Source organism: Lethenteron reissneri, chromosome 33 (genome assembly GCF_015708825.2).
Source record: "Lethenteron reissneri isolate LAM-NWPU_2019-01 chromosome 33, ASM1570882v1, whole genome shotgun sequence".
Lineage (NCBI taxonomy): Eukaryota > Metazoa > Chordata > Hyperoartia > Petromyzontiformes > Petromyzontidae > Lethenteron > Lethenteron reissneri.
The window spans coordinates 15125364-15152767 of NC_083811.1; the positions used below are offsets into that span (position 1 = coordinate 15125364).

A 27404-nucleotide genomic window follows, 5' to 3' on the forward strand; every position below is an offset into this window, starting at 1 on the left:
CCAGAATAAGGTGCGATACTTAGGCAAAATTGTATCGAATGATGGTGATACTATGGACCCAGCAGAGATTTCCCCAATTCATGCACTTAAGGCAAGGAAGCCTGCAACAGTGGGAGAGCTCAGGAAGATGCTGGGATTCATCTCTTACTACAGGTCGTATATACAACACTTTTCAAGTATGGGCGTGGGTTAAAAAACGACCGAAAGATTTGCACGGTCGTAAGCAAGCAAGCAAGCACGCAAGCGAGCGAACTTAATATAAAGGATTTAAAACTACGCACACCGAGCCCATATATCCCATGACCACGCCTCCCCTGCGTGACCCCCCCTGCCTGACCACGCCCCTCCGCGTGACCCCCCCTGCCTGACCACGCCCCTCCGCGTGACCACGCCTCATGACCCACCCCCTCTGATTGACCACACCCCCGTCCCCCGCGTGCATCACGTGCCCCCCCCCCCCCGCGGACGTCGCGCGCTGGTGGAGGCGACATGGCCACAGGTACAGTGGTGTGTACAGTGCGGCATTGTGCCGCTGTGCTGCACGCGGGCTAAGTGGGTGTTAGTGCGGCGTTGTGCGGTGTTGGTGCAGCGTTGTGCGGTGTTGGTGCAGCGCTGTGCGGTGTTGGTGCAGTGTTGTGCGGTGTTGGTGCAGCGCTGTGCGGTGTTGGTGCAGCGTTGTGCGGTGTTGGTGCAGCGCTGTGCGGTGTTGGTGCAGCGTTGTGCGGTGTTGGTGCAGCGCTGTGCGGTGTTGGTGCAGTGTTGTGCGGTGTTGGTGCTGTGCGGTGTTGGTGCGGCGTTGTGCGGTGTTGGTGCGGTGTTGGTGCAGCGCTGTGCGGTGTTGGTGCAGCGCTGTGCGGTGTTGGTGCAGTGTTGTGCGGTGTTGGTGCAGCGCTGTGCGGTGTTGGTGCAGCGTTGTGCGGTGTTGGTGCAGCGCTGTGCGGTGTTGGTGCAGTGTTGGTGCTGTGCGGTGTTGGTGCGGCGTTGTGCGGTGTTGGTGCGGTGTTGGTGCAGCGCTGTGCGGTGTTGGTGCAGCGCTGTGCGGTGTTGGTGCAGTGTTGTGCGGTGTTGGTGCAGCGCTGTGCGGTGTTGGTGCAGCGTTGTGCGGTGTTGGTGCAGCGCTGTGCGGTGTTGGTGCAGCGTTGTGCGGTGTTGGTGCAGCGCTGTGCGGTGTTGGTGCAGTGTTGTGCGGTGTTGGTGCTGTGCGGTGTTGGTGCGGCGTTGTGCGGTGTTGGTGCGGTGTTGGTGCAGCGCTGTGCGGTGTTGGTGCAGCGCTGTGCGGTGTTGGTGCAGCGCTGTGCGGTGTTGGTGCAGTGTTGTGCGGTGTTGGTGCTGTGCGGTGTTGGTGCGGCGTTGTGCGGTGTTGGTGCGGTGTTGGTGCAGCGCTGTGCGGTGTTGGTGCAGCGCTGTGCGGTGTTGGTGCTGTGCGGTGTTGGTGCGGCGTTGTGCGGTGTTGGTGCGGTGTTGGTGCAGCGCTGTGCGGTGTTGGTGCAGCGCTGTGCGGTGTTGGTGCAGTGTTGGGGCAGCGTTGGTGCAGTGTTGCGCAGCGCTGTGCGGTGTTGGTGCAGCGCTGTGCGGTGTTGGTGCAGCGTTGTGCGGTGTTGGTGCAGTGTTGGTGCAGCGCTGTGCGGTGTTGGTGCAGCGCTGTGCGGTGTTGGTGCAGCGTTGTGCGGTGTTGGTGCAGTGTTGGTGCAGTGTTGTGCGGTGTTGGTGCAGTGTTGGTGCAGTGTTGGTGCAGCGTTGTGCGGTGTTGGTGCAGTAGCAGGGGCCACAGCGAGGGGTGCCGCTGGCGAGTGAGTGGCGCGCTCGTGACAGACAGTGTTAACACTGTGCTAGTGGTGACAGTTAGACAGTGTTAACACTGTACTAGTGGTGACAGTTAGACAGTGTTAACACTGTGCTAGTGGTGACAGTTAGATAGTGTTAACACTGTGCTAGTGGTGACAGTTAGACAGTGTTAACACTGTGCTAGTGGTGACAGTTAGATAGTGTTAACACTGTACTAGTGGTGACAGACAGTGTTAACACTGTGCAAGTGGTGACAGTTAGATAGTGTTAACACTGTACTAGTGGTGACAGTTAGACAGTGTTAACACTGTGCTAGTGGTGACAGTTAGACAGTGTTAACACTGTGTAGTGGTGACAGTTAGACAGTGTTAACACTGTGTAGTGGTGACAGTTAGACAGTGTTAACACTGTGTAGTGGTGACAGTTAGACAGTGTTAACACTGTGTAGTGGTGACAGTTAGACAGTGTTAACACTGTGTAGTGGTGACAGTTAGACAGTGTTAACATTCAGACAGTGGTGACAGTTAGACAGTGTTAACACTCAGACAGTGGTGACAGTTAGACAGTGTTAACACTGTGTAGTGGTGACAGTTAGACAGTGTTAACACTGTGTAGTGGTGACAGTTAGACAGTGTTAACACTGTGCTAGTGGTGACAGTTAGACAGTGTTAACACTGTGCTAGTGGTGACAGTTAGTGTTAACACTGTGTAGTGGTGACAGTTAGACAGTGTTAACACTGTGTAGTGGTGACAGTTAGACAGTGTTAACACTGTGTAGTGGTGACAGTTAGACAGTGTTAACACTGTGTAGTGGTGACAGTTAGACAGTCTTAACACTGTGTAGTGGTGACAGTTAGACAGTGTTAACACTGTGTAGTGGTGACAGTTAGACAGTGTTAACACTGTGCTAGTGGTGACAGTTAGACAGTGTTAACACTGTGTAGTGGTGACAGTTAGACAGTGTTAACACTGTGCTAGTGGTGACAGTTAGACAGTGTTAACACTGTGCTAGTGGTGACAGTTAGACAGTGTTAACACTGTGCTAGTGGTGACAGTTAGACAGTGTTAACACTGTGCTAGTGGTGACAGACAGTGTTAACACTGTGCTAGTGGTGACAGTTAGACAGTCTTAACACTGTGTAGTGGTGACAGTTAGACAGTGTTAACACTGTGCTAGTGGTGACAGTTAGACAGTGTTAACACTGTGCTAGTGGTGACAGTTAGACAGTGTTAACACTGTGTAGTGGTGACAGTTAGACAGTGTTAACAATGTGTAGTGGTGACAGTTAGACAGTCTTAACACTGTGTAGTGGTGACAGTTAGACAGTGTTAACACTGTGTAGTGGTGACAGTTAGACAGTGTTAACACTGTGCTAGTGGTGACAGTTAGACAGTGTTAACACTGTGTAGTGGTGACAGTTAGACAGTGTTAACACTGTGCTAGTGGTGACAGTTAGACAGTGTTAACACTGTGCTAGTGGTGACAGTTAGACAGTGTTAACACTGTGCTAGTGGTGACAGTTAGACAGTGTTAACACTGTGCTAGTGGTGACAGTTAGACAGTGTTAACACTGTGCTAGTGGTGACAGTTAGACAGTGTTAACACTGTGCTAGTGGTGACAGTTAGACAGTGTTAACACTGTGCTAGTGGGGACAGTTAGACAGTGTTAACACTGTGTAGTGGTGACAGTTAGACAGTGTTAACACTGTGTAGTGGTGACAGTTAGACAGTGTTAACACTGTGCTAGTGGTGACAGTTAGACAGTGTTAACACTGTGTAGTGGTGACAGTTAGACAGTGTTAACACTGTGTAGTGGTGACAGTTAGACAGTGTTAACACTGTGCTAGTGGTGACAGTTAGACAGTGTTAACACTGTGTAGTGGTGACAGTTAGACAGTGTTAACATTCAGACAGTGGTGACAGTTAGACAGTGTTAACACTCAGACAGTGGTGACAGTTAGACAGTGTTAACACTGTGTAGTGGTGACAGTTAGACAGTGTTAACAATGTGTAGTGGTGACAGTTAGACAGTCTTAACACTGTGTAGTGGTGACAGTTAGACAGTGTTAACACTGTGTAGTGGTGACAGTTAGACAGTGTTAACACTGTGCTAGTGGTGACAGTTAGACAGTGTTAACACTGTGTAGTGGTGACAGTTAGACAGTGTTAACACTGTGCTAGTGGTGACATTTAGACAGTGTTAACACTGTGCTAGTGGTGACAGTTAGACAGTGTTAACACTGTGCTAGTGGTGACAGTTAGACAGTGTTAACACTGTGCTAGTGGTGACAGTTAGACAGTGTTAACACTGTGCTAGTGGTGACAGTTAGACAGTGTTAACACTGTGCTAGTGGTGACAGTTAGACAGTGTTAACACTGTGCTAGTGGTGACAGTTAGACAGTGTTAACACTGTGCTAGTGGTGACAGTTAGACAGTGTTAACACTGTGCTAGTGGTGACAGTTAGACAGTGTTAACACTGTGTAGTGGTGACAGTTAGACAGTGTTAACACTGTGTAGTGGTGACAGTTAGACAGTGTTAACACTGTGCTAGTGGTGACAGTTAGACAGTGTTAACACTGTGTAGTGGTGACAGTTAGACAGTGTTAACACTGTGTAGTGGTGACAGTTAGACAGTGTTAACACTGTGCTAGTGGTGACAGTTAGACAGTGTTAACACTGTGTAGTGGTGACAGTTAGACAGTGTTAACATTCAGACAGTGGTGACAGTTAGACAGTGTTAACACTCAGACAGTGGTGACAGTTAGACAGTGTTAACACTGTGTAGTGGTGACAGTTAGACAGTGTTAACACTGTGCTAGTGGTGACAGTTAGACAGTGTTAACACTGTGTAGTGGTGATAGTTAGACAGTGTTAACATTCAGACAGTGGTGACAGTTAGACAGTGTTAACACTCAGACAGTGGTGACAGACAGTGTTAACACTGTTTCTAGTGGTGACAGTTAGACAGTGTTAACACTGTGACAGTGGTGACAGTTAGACAGTGTTAACACTGTGTAGTGGTGACAGTTAGACAGTGTTAACACTGTGTAGTGGTGACAGTTAGACAGTGTTAACACTGTGCTAGTGGTGACAGTTAGACAGTGTTAACACTGTGCTAGTGGTGACAGTTAGACAGTGTTAACACTGTGCTAGTGGTGACAGTTAGACAGTGTTAACACTGTGTAGTGGTGACAGTTAGACAGTCTTAACACTGTGTAGTGGTGACAGTTAGACAGTGTTAACACTGTGCTAGTGGTGACAGTTAGACAGTGTTAACACTGTGCTAGTGGTGACAGTTAGACAGTGTTAACACTGTGTAGTGGTGACAGTTAGACAGTGTTAACAATGTGTAGTGGTGACAGTTAGACAGTCTTAACACTGTGTAGTGGTGACAGTTAGACAGTGTTAACACTGTGTAGTGGTGACAGTTAGACAGTGTTAACACTGTGCTAGTGGTGACAGTTAGACAGTGTTAACACTGTGTAGTGGTGACAGTTAGACAGTGTTAACACTGTGCTAGTGGTGACAGTTAGACAGTGTTAACACTGTGCTAGTGGTGACAGTTAGACAGTGTTAACACTGTGCTAGTGGTGACAGTTAGACAGTGTTAACACTGTGCTAGTGGTGACAGTTAGACAGTGTTAACACTGTGCTAGTGGTGACAGTTAGACAGTGTTAACACTGTGCTAGTGGTGACAGTTAGACAGTGTTAACACTGTGCTAGTGGTGACAGTTAGACAGTGTTAACACTGTGTAGTGGTGACAGTTAGACAGTGTTAACACTGTGTAGTGGTGACAGTTAGACAGTGTTAACACTGTGCTAGTGGTGACAGTTAGACAGTGTTAACACTGTGTAGTGGTGACAGTTAGACAGTGTTAACACTGTGTAGTGGTGACAGTTAGACAGTGTTAACACTGTGCTAGTGGTGACAGTTAGACAGTGTTAACACTGTGTAGTGGTGACAGTTAGACAGTGTTAACATTCAGACAGTGATGACAGTTAGACAGTGTTAACACTCAGACAGTGGTGACAGTTAGACAGTGTTAACACTGTGTAGTGGTGACAGTTAGACAGTGTTAACACTGTGTAGTGGTTACAGTTAGACAGTGTTAACATTCAGACAGTGGTGACAGTTAGACAGTGTTAACACTCAGACAGTGGTGACAGTTAGACAGTGTTAACACTGTTTCTAGTGGTGACAGTTAGACAGTGTTAACACTGTGACAGTGGTGACAGTTAGACAGTGTTAACACTGTGTAGTGGTGACAGTTAGACAGTGTTAACACTGTGCTAGTGGTGACAGTGGGATAGTGGTGACACTGGGCAAGTGGTAACCCTTTGACAGCGATAACACTGGGGGCCAGAGGTAATGGGTGACATGGCCGATGAGATGTAATTTATCTGCTCATTTATTTTGTTACTTATATTCTCCACAATGACGCAAATAACATTGTGTATTATCTAAGATGTTTGACGCTGCTGATCGATATTTGTTTTGGGTTCAGTAATTTATTAGTTTTCTGTCAAAATTCATGTCAACTCCATTGCCCAAAAAGATTGTTGTGTATACAAAGATACTTATTATCCATCCCAGATTGATCAAATTGTGACCGATCAAAACGCCTCACTGGTGGTGTAAGAATTTCATTCCTGAATTTAACTTTGTTTAATTTAATACCAACATGTGATGTTTCAATCGAACTGTTTCGATTGTGTGAAACGATAAAAAAACACTGATCAAAACACTGGCTTGCATGTTAAAGTGTACCTGATAACCTGAGGCCAGTGATTCTCAGCCTTTGTTTGGCTTACTCTGCCCGCCTTGTTGCATTTTTTTAACCGAGTAATCCCCCGTGACTGACCCAAAACGCTTCTGAGAATAAATGTATGAATAATGAACGTCAATATTTTAAACCCAATTGTTTTTTTGTCAGGTATCCTAACTAGTTAAATAACTGACTGCATGCGTGACGTGATTTGAATGCTCTCGCTGGTTACTCTTGGAAACCGCATTGTTGATGATCAATGAGTTTAGAAAGTTATTTGATACCGTTATCGATTACCCTATGGATTTTAATTTCAAAGTAGTTTTATATTGCCAGATTAATACATCATTCACCGATGACTCATGCATGATATAATTTCACATTTTTTTAATTTATAAATCACCTTACATATCCCCTGGGACATTACCATGTACCCCCTCAGGGGTCCGCGTACCCCTGGTTGAGAACCATTGCATTAGGCGACGTTTTAGGCAATGGCCTTCCTTCTTGGCACAAACATAGGCCACAGAGACAGAGTGGATGAGAATAACAGTTGGGGTCTGTACTTTAAACCATGGAACCTAATGACATTAAGTAAAAAAAAGAATTATGAACATTTCTTAAATTGCCCTATAAATAGTTTGCTATTAGTAGATATTGAGTTCCTGACATACCCTTCAATCTCCATACTGTATATATAAAAGACAAAGTTGTGAATGTGTGTCTGTTAAAAATGTTTAGTGTACTTACCGACATGCAACAAACTTGAAATTTGGCATGTGGGTAGCTTCCAGACTGTACATAATACAAAAAGTATAAAAATAGACTTTTGTATTTTGGGGAGCGGGGGGGGGGCAATAATGCATATATTTTGCACGGCAAGTGAGCGGTGACGTCACATCTGTGATGTCACCCGCATGCGGCAGCGTTATGCAGTATGCCTGCTGACGTCACGCATCCCCCCCCAACCCTCCACGTAGGCCGTGTATTAATCCAAGACAAGAATCCAAATCTAGTCACAAATAGATTAAACGAAAATAACAAATATGGATCAATATTGGCTACACAAACCTACGTTTTAAGTGATTTGACTTTCTTTAACAGATGAGGACATTAACCTGCTGGTGATCGTGTTGGATGTGAATCCCATATGGTGGGGAACAAGAAAACTCCAAAACCTGGAGGTATCCGATTAAACTTTAAATGTGTGTGAGTGTCTATTAGTGACATACATCCTGATAACTAACAGAACTTGCTCTGGTATTTTATAACTCTTAATTATGGAATGTTTAAATTTCGATTTAAAGCTTTCGTGACTGCAGGGATTCATCTACTTGGTTCTTTCGGTAAAGTCACGTAGAAGGGAAATAATACAATACCTCTTATTTTTATGGGTAGTCGTAGTTGAGTGATCATTGCACTGCACTAGGTTTTCATTGACCTGTGTTCAATTCCTTTCCATGTTCACAATCGCTGGCAAATTTTTTTTGCATTTGGCCGAGCCCTCCCCTAAATTGGCTTGGGTGCAATATGTCAACATCACAGCCGGGGAGAAAGACAGCTGGATGTTGTTGACCATATGTGGCATCGTTAATAGTTGCTTTTTGACTCGACAGTTCTGTCATTTTCACTGGCTGTCATCGTGTGGTGCTGGCATGTAATGCCTCTATAAATAAATGTACATTTTACGATTATAACTCGGTAATGTTTTTTTTTACCTAGTTTACACTGCCACGTTGTGTGGATGCTGTGATGGTCTTCGCCAACTCCCATCTGGCAATGAGCAGGAACCATCGGCTTGCAGTCATCGCAAGCCACAACCAAGAGAGGTGAGATCATTTTGTGCTGGGGGTTTTATGGGCTTGCGTGTGGGCGCTTGCCTGTGATTTTCCGTGCGTGAAGTTGCATCTCCTGGCGTGAACAATGCATTTGCCTGAAGCCATGTTTTTATGTGGACCTCATCAGAACTCATCAGCATATGCCATGGTTGCACGCTCGCTTCATTGCAGCTACAGCCATGCTGGGATCTGAGCCAAACCAAAACCACGACTATCACGGTTGGCTACGTATGGTGCGAAAGAAGTTCAACATACAAAGACATACATACAAGCCTGGCCGAGTCATGATCCCCACGAATAGTGCCGTGGGCACATCCCATTCCATTTCCCCTCCATGCCAAACGCTGTTTAATTTCAAAAATTATTACAACTGTACCAAGCGCAAATTTGGCTGAAGTTGGAATGCTATTCTCATATCTGGAGTGGAGCACTCAGTCCTACCTCACAGTACTCAATAGGTTTCAACGTAAAGCAGTCAAGTTGATTGATGTTCTGGTTGCTCAGTCACCGGCAGTCAATCGCCTCCTAGTCATGCTTATATCGCTGCTGTCATGGTTGCTGTTTGGGTGAACTTCACTCATTGATTCATTCACCCATATTAAGGACACGGCCTACCAAGCTGATTGGGCTAATTCGTACTGTGTTCAGCTACCACACTGCGGGTCACAACAACACACCTACCCATCACACTGCGGGTCACAACAACACACCCACTCACCTACCCACCACACTTCCGGTCATAACAACACACATACCCACCACACTGTGGGTCACAACAACACACCCACCCCCCACACTGCAGGTCACAAAAACACACCCACTCACCCACCCTCCACACTGCAGGTCAAAACAACACACCCACCCACCACATTGCAGGTCGCAACAGCACACCCTCTCACCCACCCACCACACTGCAGGTCATATCTACACACCCACCCACCACACTGCAGGTCACAATAACACACCCACTCACCCACCCACCACACTGCAGGTTACAATACCACACCCACCCACCCAGTAACCACATTGCACATCACAACAACACACCCACCCAGCCACCACACTGCAGGTCACAATACCACACCCACCCACCACACTGCCGCTCACAACACTTCTGTTCCTCCTTCTTCCCTCGCACTTCTCCACTTTGGAATATCTTCCCATCGTTTATTTTTCCAAGCTCGTATAACTGCTCAATTCAAGGGACATGTGAACTCTTTATCTGTTAAGACTTTGATGGTGCTGTTTTGTTACTGGGCCTGTGCTCGTGTGACTGATGCTTCTTTTTCCACCTACGTGTGCACAGTCGGTTCCTGTACCCGGCGAGTGGGACAGCCACGGAGCAACAGGCGAGTGATGCGGGGGATTCGGCTGGCCCACGTGACGGCCGCTGTGAGCTGCTGGCGACCGCCAACCACGCCATCGCCACCCAGATCACGGCATTGCTTGCCAACAGTAGGCATCTTCCACTTCCCCACTTCACTATTTACATTGTAGTGGTGTTACCACTTGTCCGGTGTAAGCTTTGGGAGAGGAATGGAAGAAGGTAAAGGAGTGGGGCTACTTAATGATGATGATATTATTCTAAAGCTCTCAAAAATGCCTTCTGTTTGTTTTTTTCAGCTGAAGTGACAGCAGATATGAGGTCTGATTCACTTTTGGCTGGATCTTTGGCAAAGGCGCTGTGTTGTATCCTTTGTTCAATTCAGGGTCCGCTATTCTGGAAGGCAGAGGGGGTCTTGTCGACCAAGCTATTGAAGATCAGAACTGCCTTAACCGTTTTCGGCTCCCCTTTTTATGCCCTGTGATTTCGAAAATCCAGGGTTACGTTACGGCATCCTGCGCAGCCAATTGTGCGCCTACCTTTTGATTTTCAAACGTTTCTCTGCCCTTACCTAGAGCATTACGTTACGCTATTTTTCTTCCCATTGTCTCATTAACCCTTGACTCAGCCGGTTTAATCTGGAAGGCCGCCCAGTTGGCGAATACACACCCGCGAGTGTGCCCTAGGATTTCCCCCTGACCTCATCGTCTTCGCTGCTCGCTTAATATTCACCCTGGCCCCTCCCTGGCGTTATGAGTGACTCATTGCGGCTGGCCCGGTGAACTTTTGTGCGCCCATACAATTTTAAGCCAATTTAGGGGGGCCGCAATGTGATTTGTCCTGGGGGGGTTGGCCATTCTCCTGGCACCGGGAAACCACGGGACTTCCCACCTAGGGACCCTTCAGATGAAAACCCGTGGTGCCAGGCGATCCCCCGCCGGGACGCTACATGTGTGTGTGCGCGACGTGTCTGCGTTCAGGGTCGGGGTAGGGGGGGAATCGCGGCGCTTGCGGAGTGGCTCCGCGGTCGTGGCACCACAACAGCAGCGGGGTGTTTACGATGCGGTTGATGGTTTGGGATTTTGGGCCACACTCGCAGGCCGCCGAAATTTCGATGCGCCATTTGTGCATTGGGTGGTCGCATCGGCCATGCCCGGTCCCCATTCGGTTGATGGTCGACCGTTGGCGGCGTGGAAGGTTGAAACGGGGAGATTCAACGGTAGGGTCCTGTATGAGATGTTTATTTTTGATGTCGGCCGCAGTCCAGACTTGCTTCCATCTCTCGTCTTCATTTGTATTTGTGGAATGGAGTGAGGCTGCTGTGATCCAGAAAGTTTATTGTGCGGGTGTATTAATCATGAATGTGTCGTGTGTTCACGGAAGATGTTGAAGTTACTTGTGATGTCATTCGAAGAAGAGCAGGCTGTTGCGTGTGGCATCATGATACAAATTTTGAAAAATTACATGGCACATTGCTCAATTGGAAAACATTGCAATTGTTGCCTGTGCTGCAAAAAAACCTATCAGGACCCTCATGAAAACAATCTTGAGATTCAATAAGGCTTAAATGCTTCTCCCTCGCGATTATAAGAATTGTCATTCTGGGTCGTGATTAAATTCAAGAAACGTGTGTTTTGGAACAGTGGCTAAGCTGATGTTTACTCATGCCAACAAACACGAATATAAGATAATTGACTCGTTTGCACGATTCATATGTATTGTGAGCATAATCGATTTTATTTGATGGATGAATGAATGCAGTTATGTGCCTATACTTAATATGTATATGTAATATTATCTTCGAATTACTACGTGTACATGAACAACCATGACCATAACCTTGACTTGACCTCATCAGACATTCACAGAATCATGAAAGAGAATGAAGGTACGTATTTATTGTAAATGTCTGTGTGACATTTTTTCACTGTGGGGACAAACACCGAATGGGCCATTAGTTGCACAATTTATGGGTCCAAAATAGTAATATCTTCAGCTTACAAAATTTAGATTAACAACCCCTTGTGAGCAAGCAGTTAAATTCCTTGCTGCCATGGTTATTTGTGCAAGGGCCTGATGCAAGAGTGAAATAATGCCTCGGGTGGGGGGGGGGGGGTTGCATGTGACAAGCGTGTGCCACTGAGACTGAAAGCCCAACTGTAGAGAATGACGATGTACCTCAATGTGCCTTTCCATTCTGGAGGCATCCATCCCTCCTGAATGGAAAACTGCTCTTGCATGCCCTCATCATAAAGGTAGCGCTGCAGACGACCCAAACAATTACTGCCCCATCTGAATCTTCTCCCTTCTCGTCAAGATCTTTGAGAAGGTCTTAAAATCACAAATCACAAATTTTATCTCAGAACATTTCTTAGTCCACCCTAAGCAATCTGGCTTTCGAGAAAAATGTATTACAGCCTCTGCGGTTTTCCATACTCCTGACTCTGTCTTCAACAGTCTTGAGTCTCGTTGTCATCGTGACAACCTATTCCTCGACTTGCCTGCACCATTTGACACTGTGGATCATGCTGTAATGTTGCAAAGGCTTAAATTCTTTAATTTTGGATTGTGCAATCCACTGGATTTGTAACAAATTTTTTGACCAAATTTATCCATCAATAATACATCATTTGACAGGACCTCCCTTTACTAAGAGAGGTCCTCGGAGCTCTGTCCTTGGTACTATCCTGTTTTCTCTCTACTTCAACAATCTGTACTCTGACATTAACCTTTTTGCTTCCATGGCCTTCGGTCATTTCATGGAGGAGTTGCAACAGCATCTTCGAACAGGACTTTGATCATATTCAACTTCTTCTTAATGCCCTATAACTCATCCTCAACACTGTTAGAAATGTCAGCTATCATTTGTGGCCAAGTCACTTCTGAAAAAGAGCAAAAAGCTCAGTGGGCCTTACCTGGTAAAATAAAAAAATAATAGAGTTTTTGTTTAGATTTGTTGCCATTTTGTTTACGTTCAAAAAACATTTAATATTACAGCATAAACCTATGTTTGATAATCGACAACAATAGTAATAGTATTGTTGGGCAGGTTGACAATTTTAAATATCTAGTTATTTTCCTGGGCTCAAAATCGTTTTCAAGTCCCACATTGGCCACATGGCCAATAATGTAAAACCCACAATTGGATTCCTATACAGAAACAAACGCTGTGTTCCACCTCAACTCCGTTTGAATATAGTTTAAGCTACCACCCTGCCCATATTTGTCAAATGTGACACTATCTACCACCTAGCTTCTGTATATTCCTTAAAATGTCTCATTCCATATTCTTTGGATCTTTCGGTAAAGTCACATTTTAGTTTCAAGGAAAATAACTAAACCTACGACGTATCGATCGCAACACAAGCAGTTGTCATCAGGAAAAGGGGGTTAGCCTCTAAAGGCAAACTGTTTATAAAGGTTTGAAATGGGTGTAGCCCAAGTGTCAGCGGCATGGACGGGGAAGCTAATGTTAATGTTAAGGATTAAAAACGGTGTGCCCCAGCATGTAGGGGGTGCTAGAAGGTGATGTAGTGAGGCGTAAGAGGTGATGGTACTCGTGGAGGGTGATGATTACGCTGGTGGTGTGTTTCCACCAATTCAAGGGTTGCCAAGTAATCATTGCACCTCGCTTTACACACTCACACTGTTGCTGCTAGAGGTGACGGGACTGGTGGTGGGCTTCCACCCATTAAAGGGCTGCCAGGTCTAAAATGGAAACATTACAGCCAGTTATGACTTAAACTGGTTGATAACGTCCTTCCAGTGATTGCTGAGTTTGTACCCGTCTTCTCGGTTTAAAATGTGTTTATGTCTGTATATATGGATGGCTTCATGAACGAATCTTTGTTGATAGCCCGTGGGTTTGCAAAGTACCTTCGTCTTCGAGGAATCTATTTCGTGTGAGCCCACCGCATTAAAACAATGATCAGCCACGGCCGAGGTATTGGTCCTACTGTGTTTCAGATCTGCTTTATATTCACAAACACGGTCCGGGACATGTCGCTTAGTTTCCCCAAAGATGTCTTATTCCATTTCACAACTCCACTCTGTTTTGCCCTTGATGCCTCCTCATCAACACAACCTATAAATTAGCTTTTCCTTGAGTATGTCCCCTTATTTTAATGTTTTTATGTCTTGATTTTATAGGTAGGACTACCTTCGTTTAATTTATACTGTAAAGTATTGTGATGCCCTGTTTCGTGGAGGTGAGTTTTTACTCCAAAACAGTTTTGATTGAATGAATTAACTCAAACCTGTCCCCCCTGGATATCCAGAGAGACCGTCACTGGTCTGTCTTCATCCTAAACGTCGTCTTAAATCCGCCAATTACTGAAAGGACCACTTGCTCCTCTAACGCCCTTCCCCCTAGCCTCAAAAGCGCCCCCTTATTCCTCGCTTCACTCCCCTTCTTTATTTCTCTATTAAACAACAAATACACAGAGCTTACTTGCACTTATAGATAACTTTTTCTGGCGCATCTTGATCTCATTATATTTGCACAGTTTTTTTTTTATTCGTGTGTGTGTCATTGACAACCGTTAAATACCTCGATTGTTGTGCGATATTCCAGAAGGATCAAGTAACTCAACCTTGGCGATATTTATGTTTTTGTTTTGTTGTTGCTGTGCTCATGCACCACATATCCCCCTTGTAAAATAGCCAGGAAACTGGCTAAACGAGACCATCTGTATGACAAATACGATAAACTTAAACTACGTAATTTGGTAAAGAGACTGGTGGCAGGCCCGACATTGAGATTATTTAGATAAATTTGCTGCTATAAATTTACACATGATAAGCCACTTTCTTAAACTTTCATTTGTGGCCAGGTAAGTCTGAAAAATAAGTGGGATTTACCTGGTAAGATAAAACAAATATGTATATTTGTATATTTGAAGTGATATGTTTACCTTTCCTAGACTTTGCACTCCTCTGGTGTTTTTTTTGTTGTAACGTTCTTACCTACCCCTGCTGGACATATGTTACTGATAGACAGCCAGTTTTGTTTTACCATGTTTAGCTTCTTTTTTCACGCGCTGGTTTCCTGCTATAAGTTTTACCCACCAAGCAACATAGCAGGAGGCTGTTTCTTCCTGACCTGCTTTTTTGCTTTTACCATCTACATAGCAGAGGCTCGGTTCCATTAGCAGCAGTTGCACTTTAACAACTCTGGCACCCCCCCCCCCCCCTCTCAGCCAGTCTACATAACAAAGGCTCAGTCCTTAGTTATGTAGACTAGCCGTAGTTTCAAGCTGCACCAACCTTACCATAATAATAAAAAGGGGGCCTGTCCTGGCTCATCCCCCCTCAACCAGTATATATACGGGGTAGTATCTCTTGGAATTTCTCATTTACTTGATACAGCAAGCGTGCTGTGACGGTTCCACCTGAAGACGGAAGCTTGTGTTGCCTCCGAAACGTCGTGATTTTTATTTTATTTTACTTTTATTAATTTTAATTTTTTACCTATGTGACTTTACCAAAAAAACCTAAGAATATAGAATGTGAAAAAGAGCTTTATAGCTAATCGGATTCCTCTAGTATAAATACAAATTCTGATTATAATTGATTATACATGGGCAGAAAGTATACGGCAGATTCGATTCCCTCGGTTGTTTGAGAACAGATGTCTACAGTTAACATCGGTGGCGAGTGATATCTGGACTAGTCTTGGGGCCCCGCTTTCACCAACTTGCACTGACTTAGGATGATGATGTATGGTCAAACAGCTCCTCATTAGATTGAGAGACCTTTGCAGTTGAGTGCATTGACAAAGGCTTTGCAGTTATTTCTCTCCAGCCATACTACTCTATGTCTCCTTCATATAGACATCTTAAGAGTAACATTGTATCTTGATTTGAAGCTTTCGTGACTGCAGGAATCCATACTCTTTGGTTCTTTCGGGAAAGTCACGTAGGTATAAAATAAACTAAATCACGACGTTTCAGGCGCAACACAAGCGTCCATCATCAGATGGGAAAGCATGGCCTGCTGCTGAGGCAGGTGGGAAAGCATGGTCTGCTGCTGAGGCAGACCATGCTTTCCCACCTGATGATGGACACTTGTGTTGTGCCCGAAACGTGATTTCTTTTATTTTATACCTATGTGACTTTACTGAAAGAACCAAAGAGTAGAGTAACATTGTAGTGATGCACTTATTAATGTTATAATCTATATGCATTATCCAAGCCCTTATTTGCTTCTCCCTGTGTGCGCATGTGTTCACCAATGTGTGTAGGGGCAGGACAAGATGTAAAGTCCAGAATTCTGGTCGGTTTATTCATGTACACTGAAATCCCGTCACCTACAAATTATACACAGTGTCTCAACTACAGCTTCTACGATACACATTTTGGCCCCTTGTTAAAATGTATTAGTGTGAGCTGTATTTTGTTCTTGTAACAGCAATTAGGCTCGCCTGAATAAACATGGTATTAAGCAAAATGGCATAAACACATAAGATACAAATCAGCAGAGCCACAGTCCTTTTGTTTTGTATTCACCAACATACATCCCACACAAGCCTTCCAGGCTGTGCAGTCTTGCGGCTCATGTGGACCTTTGCTCATGCTATCAGCACCAAGGGAGATGGAGAATGCTCGATTAATTGTAAGGGTCACAGTGGAACTCTACGATACGCTTGTCTTAGCCATCCATTGACATTTAATGAGACAATTTCAAATTCCAATTTAATTTAAAATTCTATTTCAATGAAATTTTGTATTTTAAATTGTGATAAACATCGATTTGTCACATTAAAAAATTCTGTTTCAGCATCTGTTATCTAGACCAACAACCATGCAGATAATTTTCTTAACCATTTTAAAAGCTTTGAAGTGTGTATTGACCTGCAACTTTGAAACTCCGGTGTGTGTCTTGCCAGGTGATTAAAGCTGCGGACGACAGTGCTTCTCAGTACATGAACTTCATGAATGTCATTTTTGCAGCACAGAAACAGGTTTGTATCAACACTTTTCTTAAAATGTATACAATTGTGTATACATCTATACTTACACTCAGCCAAAAAGTCTCATTTTTGCACGGAAGTCGGCTGCTCGGATTTCCCTGCTCCATGAGCTTATATTCTGTGCCTCTTCTCCAGTAAGGTCCGCTGTTCACGTATCTTGTTCCACCACATCCTCCCTTTGCCTTCTTAGTATTATACTTGTGCCCTGCACTGGTGGCATCTCCTTAGCTCTTGGAATCTGTGGGTCTCTGAGTGACTCTATGGGTCTCTTGTGCGAATATATGGCTCTCTTATGTGAGTAAATGGGTCTCTTGTGTGAGTCTATGGGTCTCTGTGTGAGACTTTTGGGTCTTTATGTGAGTCTTTGAAACTCTCATCTCCTTCGAAGTCTCACCTCCCTGACCTAGAACATATTTTAGTCACCTGTGAAGAGGCTTTAACTTCTCCAATTCTTCTTTCCCTTAGAAGATAATCTCAAACTCCATCTCGGCATGTTTGTCTTTTCAAGCCTCTTCTTTGTCCCTTGGTGAACACGTCTCTGCACCATATAACAGTACTGAACGTATCACTGTTCTGTAATTGTTCCCTATCAGTTGGCTCACATCTTTACAACTCTTGAAACCCTTCTCCATTGTTATCATTTCACCTTGCCTCTTTCCCTTGCCTTCAACTCGCACCACCCTCTTGCCTCGCTTACCATTGCACCAATTACAACAAATTCCCTGCAAATTTTAAGATACGCTCTTTAAAACCTCCCATTGATTATATCTTGTGTATGTACGGTATGATGACAATGCTGTTCTGGTATGTTCCTCTTTCCCACAGAATATATTTATTGATGCCTGTGTTTTGGGATCAGACTCAGGTCTTCTGCAACAGGAAAGTAGTTTTCCTCTATTTTTACCGTGTACAGTAGACTCGATTATCCACGTATGGTAATAGGTTTTTACCCTTTTAACTGGTACAAAATCTGACACCTTTATACAAGGCATCATGTTTGCAATAACCTCAACACAAGAAGTCAAAATGCAAACAAAAAGAAACAACTCTGATGATGATAATGATATGCACTGTCCTTGAAGTTGATTGGGCCACACCAGAGACAGCTTTCTTTAGAGCCTAGTCTCCATTGGTGTTGGACCAGATGACACAAAAAGGCGTACAACTCAAAGACAGTGCACTATCAGAGTATTGAGAGCTCGGGGTAAGCATTTACACTGAGATCTCCTTTACCATAGCGTAAATGCTTTTGACTTCTTGTGTTGAGGTTATTGCAAACATGATGCCTTGTATAAAGGTGTCAGATTTTGTACCAGTTAAAAGGGTAAAAACCTATTACTCTATTTTGCCACTGGTAAAGGAGATCTCATAGTGTAAATGCTTACCCCGAGCTCTCAATACTCTGATAGTGCACTGTCTTTGAGTTGTACGCCTTTTTAAATCCTTTATATTAAGTTTGCTTGCTTGCTTGCGTGCTTGCTTGCTTGCGTGCTTGCTTGCTTGCTTACGACCGTGCAAACCTTTCGGTCGTTTATTAACCCACTTCCCGTGATCCAATCGAGCTGGCATTTTGCACACAGACTCGTTGTGCGAGACAATTAATGTTCGTGAAAAAAATATCCAAAATTTTACACTGTTTAGGGAAAACTAATTAAATATTTAATTACCAATTGTTTAATACTGCAGACAATCATCTGACCCATAGGTGGCAGCCATCTCAAGCCAGAGGACGAGAGGACTCTAGCCGCCACACATATAAAGGATTTAGAGTGAAAAACTTTGTTTTTACGGGTTATACTTATTGTGTCATCTGGTCCAACACCAATGGAGACTAAGCTCTAAAGAAAGCTGTCTCGGGTGTGGACCAATCAACTTCAAGGACAGTGCATATCATTATCATCATCAGAGTTGTTTCTTTTTGTTTGCATTTTGACTTCTTGTGTTGAGGTTATTGCAAACATGATGCCTTGTATAAAGGTGTCAGATTTTATACCAGTTAAAAGGGTAAAAACCTATTACTATATTTTGCCACTGGTAAAGGAGATCTCATAGTGTATCCACGTATGGTTTATCCGATTTGCGGATTAACTGAGTACCTGACATTTTGACGTAAATTAGTAACTCATGTATTTTCCCTTAAGCCCAAATTTATAATCTAAAAACAGTTATACTTTGTTATTCTAGAAAATATTTATTACAAGTCACCTGCTTAAACCGATCAAATATGTGTTCTGGTTAATCCTAAATCCACGTGATCGCCTCTACAATACAGTGGTGGCATATATTTACAAGAGTGGGCGGACTGTGATTGATGTTGATTGGCGTGGCTCTGCTGCAAGAAAACAAGATCAACACATTCTTTACTACAAATTTTAGTTTTGTTCCTTAACAAACTAAATTTTCTTAACCGTAACATAATGTTGACTTAAAGCTTTCGTGACTGCAGGAATTCATACTCTTTGGTTTTTTCGGTAAAGTCATGTATATAGAAAAATAATTAATAATCACGACGTTTCGATCGCAACACGAGCAATCATCTTCAGGTGAAGAAATACAGCAGGCGAACTGCTGAGGCAGGATAAATATAGTGAGAGAACTACTGCAGCAAGAGATTATATAGGTTGAGATGGGTACAACCCAAGGGTAAGTGGGCAGGGCGAGACATGGAATTTACAAGTAATATCCCTCGGCCATTGTATTGCTAGAGATGAGCATGTCAATCTGTTAATGTAACCCCATGACTACGGTGCTGAAGAAGCCATTGTATTGCTCGAGATTAGAGATTAGCATGTCAATGTGAGATGGCTCCCGCAGCAGCAGCTGTGTTAATGAGACACATTAAGCCTATTAAACAATGGGCCACCGCCACATCGAGGAAAAGGAAAGCAGCGGCTATGTTAGTGAGACATTTAGCCTGTTAATGTAAAGACATTTAACAAGGTAATGTAACTCAGAGAGTCGGAAATAACTGTTAACATCGGCAGGTAGGATGGAAGCATCACAGCCAGTTATGACTTTACCTGGTTAATAACATCCTTCCAATGATTGCTCAGTTTGTACCCATCTTCTCGGTTGAAATTGTGTCTGTGTTTATATATCTGGATGGCTTCATGATCGGCAGAAAATGGTTATTTTGGATTATCCGCGATTGTGAATTATCCGCGGCCTCCGCATTATTAGCGCGGATCATCGAGAGTCTACTGTACTTACACATACGAAGGTTTAGGCTTTGCTAGCAACTTTGTAAAAGTAAATCATGGAAAGTTGCATCTCCATTAAGAGTATTTCATATTTTGACAGGCATGTGACATCACAGGTGGCATCTATCTGCAAGTTCCACAGATAGCAGCCTTATTGCAATATTTGCAGGTTTGTAACTATTTTAATTGTAAAATTACACACACGTGCATTAATTATAAACGATGCAAATTCATATTTTAACGTAGAATTTTGTACTTTGCAAATTTTGCTAACTATTGTTTTTCCCTGATTTGTGTAATTTCGTTTCTATTCTCAATTTCCCTTTTCCTTCATCATTCATGCCCCTCCCAATTTCCACTTGCATCTGTTCCCCACTGCCACATTTTGCCTTCCCTTTGTCGCACCCTAATGTGCCCCCTCCTGCTCTCCCCCCACTTCACCCAGTGGGTTTTCCTCCCAGACCCTGAGCTGCGTGCCAGCTTGGTCCTCCCACCCCCCGTGCAGGTGGACTACCGCGCTGCCTGCTTCTGCCATCGCAACCTCATCGCCATCGGCTACGTCTGCTCTGTTTGCCTCTCCAGTAAGGCCCTACGCGTGTACCACCCGGCCGGGTTTGAACCAATTGGTACAGGAACTGGCATCTGTGTGTTTGGGTTTTGGTAGACCAAAACATTGTAGAGAAATACACATTTGGTCTGTGGAAATGGTGGCATACCTATCCTGCAAGCATCATTCTCGCATCATATTAAATGTGTGTCTTTCACAGTCAGAGATATCATCTTGACTTCTTAAAAGTAAGTGGGTTGGGCAAGACATGTAGCTTTTACAGGATGATGGCCCATTGTTAAAACTGCTGATTGAAAAGCAGTCAAAGCAGGGAACATGCCCGAAAGGAAGCCCACCACGGAGTTGGAGCTGTGAGATCAGCTAGTTTCCAGAAGCTAGATGGATTGTGACACAGTGGGATTGTAAGGGATGACATCATTATGCAGAGGCCTTCATCTAGAAGTGCATAAGAAATAGCGATGATGATCTGCCACGCTAGGACGATAAACCATAACAAGTTTGTTTCATGTGTTAAGTCCATTTGTGTTTCCTCCCTCCCTCTGCCCTGCAGTTTTCTGCACCTTTAGCCCAATCTGCACAACTTGCGAGTAAGTGTTCCCAACTGCACGTCATGACAGAGTTATAGTTTTTTTAAACTGTAATATTTCCAAAAGGTACAATATTATTGTTATTGACAATGCATAATTAGTTTTTTTTCTCTCGTGTGCAAATACTTCATGAACATGCCACGTACTGTGTCACGTACTATGCCACGTCTCATCTTACATATAAATGTCATTTTCTGTCTGTCTGTGTGTGTTCACACGCTTGCGAGGGATTTGGCTCTCAAACGGTGGGGTTTACGTAAAAAATATTTTGCCAGGTACCACCCCGTAAGCAAGCGCTATTCCTTTTTCACGTCCGTCACCTTGAAATTAGTTGAAATAACCTTTTTGGGCGATGTTTCTTTATTTATATATTTAGTTTTGGTATTATTTATTTCCGTTCGCCGCTTCTGCAACGACAACACAGCAGGCTGCACTTGCGCACAACGCCTACTAGGTTAGCCCCTAGCAATCCACACGCGCCATCAACGGAGGTGTGTGTGGTTCTTTATTCGCCTGCACACTCTACAAGGTAAGTCGCACACATTAGTATTATACGTATTTATAACATTACACTTTTAACTGCCCCTAGCAACACACACATGATCGGCACACATTTCCATTCGCGATAGAAATGCACCAAATACACACAACGCTGAGGTTAATTCCTCACAGTCTTATGTCCCCCCTTCCCCCACCGACATGCGTGCAGTTACTACTATAAAGTCCCTAGATGTATATGTTATAGCGCTTTCGCATTATTATTCATGGTGGGGGGGGGGGGTGTGTGGGGGTCGCGGCACAGCCCACAGCCTGCCAGAGAGGCACCTTGGCCGGCTGAGAAATCTAGGCGAGTACACAGGCTCTGCACGGGACTAGGCCTCACTACGGCAATGTTCGTTACAATTGTATTGCTTCTTTCATGAATAACTCACGTAGATCGTTTACTATTATGAAACAATTTTGTTTGCAAATATTACTTTAATAATGTTTGTGTGTAAACAACTTAGATTTCAATACAAAGTAGCTAATTTTTTTAGTTAGGTATGTTTTCATGAGGCTGAGCCAGTGTACTGGCAGTCTTGTCATGTGGCCTGCTGCCTGCTTCTTAATTAATGTCAGTGCACTGCCACTCTATTATTTCCACTGTTAATATTTATTTTGCCCATTTAGAGTGTATGCCACTGTATAATCTGTTGCCTGCTTCTTTATCTCACTCAGTGTAGTGCCAGCCTTTCATGTAGACTGTATCCAGCTTTTTCAGCTGCTGACCATATTCCCAGCTTATTATGTCAACTCTTGTAATGCCTATGTCATTGAGTATGCGTCCTGGAGGTCTATAATCTAGACTGCAGCCTGCTTATTAACTTACCTGCGCATACTGCTGCTCTATAATGTCGACTTATTCTAGCTTATATCTTAAATTTATTTCCATTGTTTCGATGGCTCACATCATGCTGTTTAGTGATACATAGTACTGCGATGCTGATAGCTGTGCCATCATCGGGGACTGCTGTGCACGTCGATGTGTGTGTGTGAGTCGATGTGTGTGTGTTTGAGTCCATATGTATGTGCGTGTAGGTCCATGCGTGTGTAAGTCGATGTGTGTGTCTTTTTTGAACGGACAACGTTCGGTGTGTGTGTGTACGTCTATGTGTGTGTATCAGCCTAGCACAAGCGTCGTGATGACGTCACCGCTACTTAGTGGCGAATGGCGGTTGTTGTTTTCTCAGTCCAAGTGTGCGTGTCAGTCCATGTGTATGTATCAGTCGCTGTGTGTGTGTTAGTCGATGTGTGTGTGTTAGTCGATGTGTGTGGTAGTCGATGTGTGTGCATGGCTCCATGTGAGTGTGTAAGTCAATGTGCGTTTGTGTGTCTGTCGATGTGTGTGTATGTCGATGTGTGTGTTAGTCGATGTGTGTGTGTTAGTCGATGTGTGTGGTAGTCGATGTGTGTGCATGGCTCCATGTGAGTGTGTAAGTCAATGTGCGTTTGTGTGTCTGTCGATGTGTGTGTATGTGTATGTCGATGTGTGTGTGTGTTAGTCGATGTGTGTGTGTGTTAGTCGATGTGTGTGGTAGTCGATGTGTGTGCATGGCTCCATGTGAGTGTGTAAGTCAATGTGCGTTTGTGTGTCTGTCGATGTGTGTGTATGTGTATGTCGATGTGTGTGTGTGTCAGTCAATGTGTGTGTTAGTCCACATGTGTGTGTAAGTCCATACATGTGTGCGTGTCACTCGATGTGTGTATGTAACTCCATGTGTCTATATCTAAAGTGGATGTCTATGTGTGTGTGAGTCCATATGTGTGTGTGTAAGTCGATGTGTTTGTGTGTGTGGGTCGATATGTGCATGTGTGTGTCAGTCGATGTGCGTGTGTGTTAGTCGCTTTGTGTGCGTGGCAGGTTTGCAGATTTGCTGAGCATTTCTGTGAAGTCCTGGGGGAGGGGAAATCCCTCGACATGGGAAACATCGTGAGACAAAGTGGGGATGACCCTGCGGAGGCTGCGGTGCCCCAAATATTTGAAGTCACCCCCTGTGAGTGGCTGGCTGAGGTGCCATCTGTTGAGGAAGTACTAAAGGCGATCCAGAGTCTTGAGACCTGGAAAGGCACCGGGCAGAGATGATCTCCCAAGCGAAATGCTGAGGGAGGGTGGCGTTTGTGCACAGACTGCCCTACATGACATCATCACAACAGTCTGGACCACTGGATGGGTTCTGCAGGACTGGAAGGATGCCTTGGTGGTCCCCCTCTTTAAGAAGGGGGACCACACAGACTGTAACAACTACAGGGACATCTCACTCCTCAGTGTGCCGGGAAAGGTCCTGGCAAGAATTATTCAACATCGCCTTGCTAGGCACGCTGAGGAGAGGCTTGTGGAGCCTCAATGTGGTTTCAGGAAAGGGCGGTCCTGCACGGATGCCATATTTTCTGTCCATTTGCTACAGCAGAAGTGAATTCCAACAAGACCTACATCTCTGCTTTATTGACCTGGTCAAGGCCTATGATACCATCAGTAGGCCTGGGCTCTAGGTTGTTCTTCGTGCTTTCGGATTCCCTGACCCTCTGCTCACGATCATTAAGGACCTTCATGATGGTGAGTGGGCCCGGGTAAATCTATGTGGCCGGGAGTCAGAGCCATTAGCTTACACCTTGGAGTGCGACAGGGATTAGGGATGTCCTCTGGCTAACCACATTATTTAACATCTATTTTGACTACGTAGTTCGTGAGGCCTTCAACAGCTGTACCGGAGGAATTTCTATCTGGTACAAATATAATGGGAGGCTGATCGATGCCCGGGTGCGGTCAAGGGATGGCTCCCTTTTGCTCAACCATGTTATGTATGCCGATGATCTGGTAATCGCTGCTCACTCAGAGGAGGAGTTTGAGGCACTGCTGCTAAACCTGGAGTCTGCCACTAAGAGGTGGGGCCTTACCATCAGCCCCACCAAAACTAAGCACCTGCCAGGGTATTTTGTACCATCGAACACTTCACCCCTACAACTCCCAATTGGTGTTGGGGCAGTTGTGGAGAGAGTGGAGAGTTTCCCATATCTGGGCAGTGTGCTTATGACCGGCTCCGGTTTAACAACAGAGGTTTCACTCCAAATCAATCGAGTGACATCTTTTCATCGGTTGCGTAATGCTGTGTGGAAGCTACCTGGTCTGTCGCTCCACACGAAGCTTCAGGTCTTCTCGGCCACAGTCATTCCCTCCCTTCTCTATGCTTGCGAAACGTGGACCCCCCTAATGGAGCATCTTAGCTGGTTAGAAACATTTAGGCTGGCCTGCCTACGATTCATCCTGGGTTTAACTAGGCTGGATTGTGTGAGGAGCTCACAAATCCTTGAAAGATCTGGACAAAGACTCATCGGTGAGCTCCTCCGGCAGGCAAGGCTGCATTGGCTGGGCCAGTTAGCCCACATGCCAAGTCACCGCATGCCTAAACAACTTTTGTTCGACCTGATCGAGGGGGCTAAACGGACGCAGCATGGGCTAGGGAAGAGATGGAGTGATGTGGTACAAGAGGATGTGGAGCTGAGTGGACTTGCCGATGATTGGTACAAGCGGTGTCAAGATCGGCCTATGTGGAGGAGGCTCGTGAAGGACGCTGGCAGTTGAAGGCAGTTGCCCTTCAACAACAACGGAGGCCAGAGGAGCGACGCTCACAACAACGAGCGGAGTGCCGGGTGGCTAAAGCACAGCAATTTGGCACAGTAGGGGGCACAGGTGGTGCATCAGCCAGTCATCTCAGTCGACCCGTGGCACCTGTGTTTGCCCCGTGACCTCTTGCCAGCGGGGGCGTTCGGCACTTCATGTGGCCTCAAGGTGCACATAGCCTTCCACAAGCGTCGTGGTGACGTCAACGCCACTTAGTTGCGAATGGCGGTTGTTGTGTGAGTGTACGTACATGTGTGTGTGCGTAAGTCCATGTGTGTGTGGCTCTATGTGCGTGGGTGAGTCGATGTGTGTTTGTCTGTGAGTCTGTGTGTGTCAGTCGATGTGTGTACGGCAATGTGTGTATGTGTGCCTCGTGTCTTTGTAAGTCCATATGTGTGTGTAGGTCAAGGTGTGTGTGAGTCTATGTATGTATGTGTGAGTCGATGTGTGTGTGTAACTCCATGTGTGTGTGTCTAAAGTCGATGTCTGTGTGTGTAAGTCCTTATGTGTGTGTGTGCGTGTAAGTTTCGATGTGTGTGGGTCGATGTCTGTGTGTAAGTCGATGTGTCTGTCTTGTCTTTTTCGCCCGGGCAACGCCAGGTACTTACCACTAGTTCTTCATAAACCTATCACCTTCATTGCAAGCTGCACATCGCACATACACAAACACGCTAAATATGTGCATTATACACCACTATCCTGCATGTATCACCATGTTACATACATCCTTATGCCACATATTTCACTGTTCTATCATGTTACATCACTATGCTACATACATGACTGCTACATACGTCACAATGCTACATACATCACTATGCTACATGTTTGACTGCTAAATATATCACTATGTTACATCACTATGCACATACAGGACAGCATTCCGGCTGGCTCTACCTCTTGGACTCAAAACCAAGAAGAAGAAATCAAAACTTCCATCTGGGCTGACGTCTTAGACATGCCAACAGAATGTGCATGTGCACTGTGTATACGTACACGACGCTACGTTAAGCATTGTGTACATTCTTATTTCAGATTTACCCCTGCCCCTCCCCCGCTGGCAAAGTCACATTTATTGCATTTGGCATACAGATGCAACAAGTGACCCACACGTGCTTTGCAAGAACCACCTTGGAGGTGTTGGGAGTTACTGCAGGTTCCACTGACCAACCCCGGACATATTTCTCAAAGTCAGCCTTGGTCTGTCAGTAACGTGCAGTTGTATTGAGCCATAAAATAAGCCAATTAATGTAAAAATTTGATTTAGCTTGTGAATAACAACAACATATGTATGATCTTCATTTGAAGCTTGCTTTCGTGACTGCAGGAATCCATACTCTTTGGTTCTTTCAGTAAAGTTACGTAGGTATATATGTTATTTTATACCTACATGACTTTACCGAAAGAACCAAAGAACATGTATGTTGAACTTCTTTTGCACCGTGCGTAGCCAACCGTGCTAATTGGAGGTACGGGGAAGAACAAACTAAACACAAAAGGCAGTTCTAATGAAATGAGTTTTCAATTTAGATTTAAAAGTTCGTAGCTCCAGTAGCTTACTAATATTGGATGGAAGAGCGTTCCAGACAGCCGCAGAAGCGCATCTGAGAGTGCGCGAAGCAGTGACCGTTTTTGTAAACCTAAAATAAGGCAATAGGTATCGTGACGTCTTCGCACTGACTTGGGAGTCATTGCGGTGCTGCCACGGATAGGGGCAGCACTTTGAATAGCATTGAGGTTGCCTCAGCGAGGGGGCCAGCGATAAGTTGGAGAACAGTGGGGTGGGGGGTTACTGAAGAGGGGGAGGTCAACAGGGTTTACAGCGAGGTTGACACGATGCAGCACACCTCGCAGTTGCGATATCTCTCAAAACAGCCACCCAGGGCTACAGAATTTTCAAGTTAATAAGGCAAGGTTTCATGTGGAGGGGCTAGGGGGAAACGGGTGGCCTACGTGACGAGCAGTGTTGGGGGGGGGGGGGGGTTAAAAGTAGGAGGAGTGTTGGGAGCCCACGGACAGGGAGAAGACCCGCGCGGTCTGCTGTCCGGCTGTGGTCGGTAAGAGGCTGGGTTAAACACCGGCGATTTAACGGAGAGTAATCGCATTCAAGAGAATTCCTTTCATCTGTGAAAACTGTGTACATATCATTAATTGTAGTTGACCGATTACATACTTTTCTGAGTTTAATAAATTTTCAAGTTTT

General features: G+C 44.9%; 1 protein-coding gene across 3 annotated transcripts; it reads left to right on the plus strand.

Annotated features, from left to right (window-relative positions):
• Positions 1 to 407: 407 nt before the first annotated feature.
• GTF2H3 (general transcription factor IIH subunit 3) lies at positions 408 to 27404 on the plus strand. 3 transcript variants are annotated; one of them, XM_061564704.1, is made up of 13 exons: positions 408 to 499; positions 7660 to 7739; positions 8278 to 8384; positions 9700 to 9848; positions 10017 to 10082; positions 11576 to 11605; positions 15959 to 15990; positions 16604 to 16678; positions 17513 to 17562; positions 19984 to 20056; positions 20333 to 20468; positions 21006 to 21042; positions 26076 to 27404. In XM_061564704.1, exons 1-13 carry the CDS (start codon positions 490 to 492, stop codon positions 26155 to 26157), a joined length of 927 nt encoding a protein of 308 aa, XP_061420688.1. In that variant the 5' UTR covers positions 408 to 489; the 3' UTR covers positions 26158 to 27404. The 3 variants fall into 3 exon arrangements, with proteins under 3 accessions (XP_061420688.1, XP_061420691.1, XP_061420689.1); XM_061564707.1 differs by lacking the exon at positions 408 to 499 and adding an exon at positions 523 to 552; XM_061564705.1 differs by lacking the exon at positions 408 to 499 and adding an exon at positions 5845 to 6155.